The sequence below is a fragment of the Geospiza fortis genome, unplaced genomic scaffold (genome assembly GCF_000277835.1).
Source record: "Geospiza fortis unplaced genomic scaffold, GeoFor_1.0 scaffold54, whole genome shotgun sequence".
NCBI classification, from domain to species: domain Eukaryota; kingdom Metazoa; phylum Chordata; class Aves; order Passeriformes; family Thraupidae; genus Geospiza; species Geospiza fortis.
The window spans coordinates 14,010,472-14,012,789 of NW_005054301.1; the positions used below are offsets into that span (position 1 = coordinate 14,010,472).

General features: G+C 37.5%; 1 protein-coding gene across 1 annotated transcript in view; it reads left to right on the top strand.

Moving 5' to 3' along the window:
• The window catches only part of FAM98B (family with sequence similarity 98 member B), a 14,819-nt gene extending 13,886 nt beyond the window's left edge, over window positions 1-933 (top strand). The window contains exon 9 of the mRNA XM_005417632.1: window positions 905-933. Within this exon, the coding sequence (XP_005417689.1) occupies window positions 905-933 (29 nt within the window). The remainder of the gene's footprint in view (window positions 1-904) is intronic.
• Window positions 934-2,318: the final 1,385 nt, after the last annotated feature.

Sequence of the window (2,318 nt, forward strand, 5' to 3'; positions counted from 1 at the left end):
GGAGGCTATGGTGATCCCTATGGTGGAAGGGGAGGGGGAGGATACCGAAGATACTGAAGTACTGTAAATCTTAACAGAGTAACTGGCAGAATATAGTGGTGGTGTTTACTGGTACTAGGAATTTAGATATGTTGACTTGGGTTTAGGTTAGAATTAAGTATGACCATATTAGTAATTTCATTAGACCAACTGATGTTCTCACTGAGTTCTTTTAGTTAACAGAAGTTTTATATTAAAATCTGATTACTGAAGTCCTTGTTTTTCATACTGCTTATATGGTGTTTTTTATGTCATTTTATTTAAAATAAGTCTCAGAAAACTGAATAAAACCCTTTCTAAACAAACAAAAATATATTAATGGTCAGACCTCTCTAATTATTGCATGTCGTATGTCTACTCTCCTGCTCCAAAATCTTGTGTAGAAAAAACAAAGTAGGCCTAAGAACTGGATGAAACCACTTTTAAAAGACTCAAGAATGCTGCTTTCAGGCTTGTTCTCTTCCTGTCATTGTTCCTCATTCAGAGTTTTCATGAAAATGAATTTATGAATTCATTCATGTAAATGAATTTTAATTTCAAATGTTAAAATCCTTAAGGCTTTGGTGAAATTTATTCTATTAGATTTGATTATTCTTGCAGAACTTCACATTATAGTAACATTGTGAATTAATACTCTACATAAATTAATTGAATTTGTTTTCTGTGTTCATAATGTATCAGACACTCTTTAATGGTCAGAGCATGTACTGTAAACTCATCATAGTGAGTTTTGATAGTGTCTTATTTTCATTTTACCTGTTTTCCATTGTGGGTGTTTCATTTAAAAAAATTTAAATCAGATTGGGCAGAAAACCTGTAGGCATCATGTCTGGTATGAATTTGTGTGTATATCCTTGTGTATCAGGTTTGAGACACAAAGTTGGAATAAGCTGAGCTTTTTAAGAACATATTTCTTCTCACCTTTTTTTCTTTCCCCTAGTTTTTTTTAATTATCATTCTCCCTTGCCTGCTCTGTGTTTGGGAATCATCAGCTGTCTAGTTAGTAAGTTAACAAGACACCTCATGGCAGCAGTTGCCTTTTCTCAGTGATTTCTCTCTCTGCCAACCTAAAAGAAGCCCTATCTTGACATGGTATGGGTGCCTTCTCCCTTACATTGTTAGTCTAGAACGAGATAGCTGACATACCATCAGGGCTGTAAATATATGTAGACAGGAATTAAATTTAGTGCTGTCACTTAAAGAAGTCAGTTTCTGCTGCCCAATATCTTTTAGCTCTCCCATGTTGTGAGGCCGCTCCTGAGAACAGAGATAGGAAGGGGAGGCTGCCTGAGAATGTTCTCATGACAGTGTTTATCAAGGTCAGGTCACTACAGAGAGATTCAGGAAGGCATCTGATAAACCTGGTGTGTCTGATGATTAAATAGCACAGCAGGCTTGAAGCACTCGTAATTGTAGGCATAACTGCAGGTTGAGCTTCAGGATTTGATTTTGGATTTATGTTCCTCAGTTACAAAGTTCTTTCTGCACAATTTTCCTATTGGTGTCCATTGGTATGCTTTCAAGATGTTTTTTTACCTTCATAAACATACACATGTCCTGTTTCACTGGTAACTTCATGCATGAATGCGAAGTTCTGTTCCAAATCAAATTACTATCTTTCAAAAGCTTTTCTTCTGTTATTTCCACTCTCATCAGTGTGGTTGAGAGTGCTGCTTCTAATGTGATATATATGGCTTTACCTGGGCTTTAGGGTTGCAGCAGGTGCGTGACAAAAAGAAGTAGAAGTTTTGCTTGCTAGAACATGTTAGCTGGGATGTGAACTTCTGCAGCAATGGCTTAATACCACCCAACTGCTAGCACTGTAGTTCCTTTACCAGATTTTTTCTATGCTTCTTACTGGCCTAAGCTCTTGGCAGCCTCTGCAGTGGTTATGGAGAAGACCCCTCGTGGGAGCACAGTACTGGTTCTCTTGATTCTGAGCTTGGTTTTTGCCTAATGCTCTGGAATAGCTCCCAAACCAATGACATACCAAATGAGACAGCTGGCCTTGGAGCAAAGTGTTGGTAAGCAAAGGAATAGAGAGCAGCTTTTTAACAACCAAAGCCTTAAGATTAAATTCTGTTTGCTCATCCCAATGTTTCCTTTTGCTACAAGTAATCAGCAGTCAAGCATGTGGCTTCATCGAGGAACTAATCTTGGAAAAACAAATTACTTACCTATGCTTAAAGATTTCATTAATCTTAGGATGCAAGATGGCAGCAGTTTAGTTGGATTGTTGTAACTGCAGATGTGGATGTGCCTTGGTGTTTTTACACTCA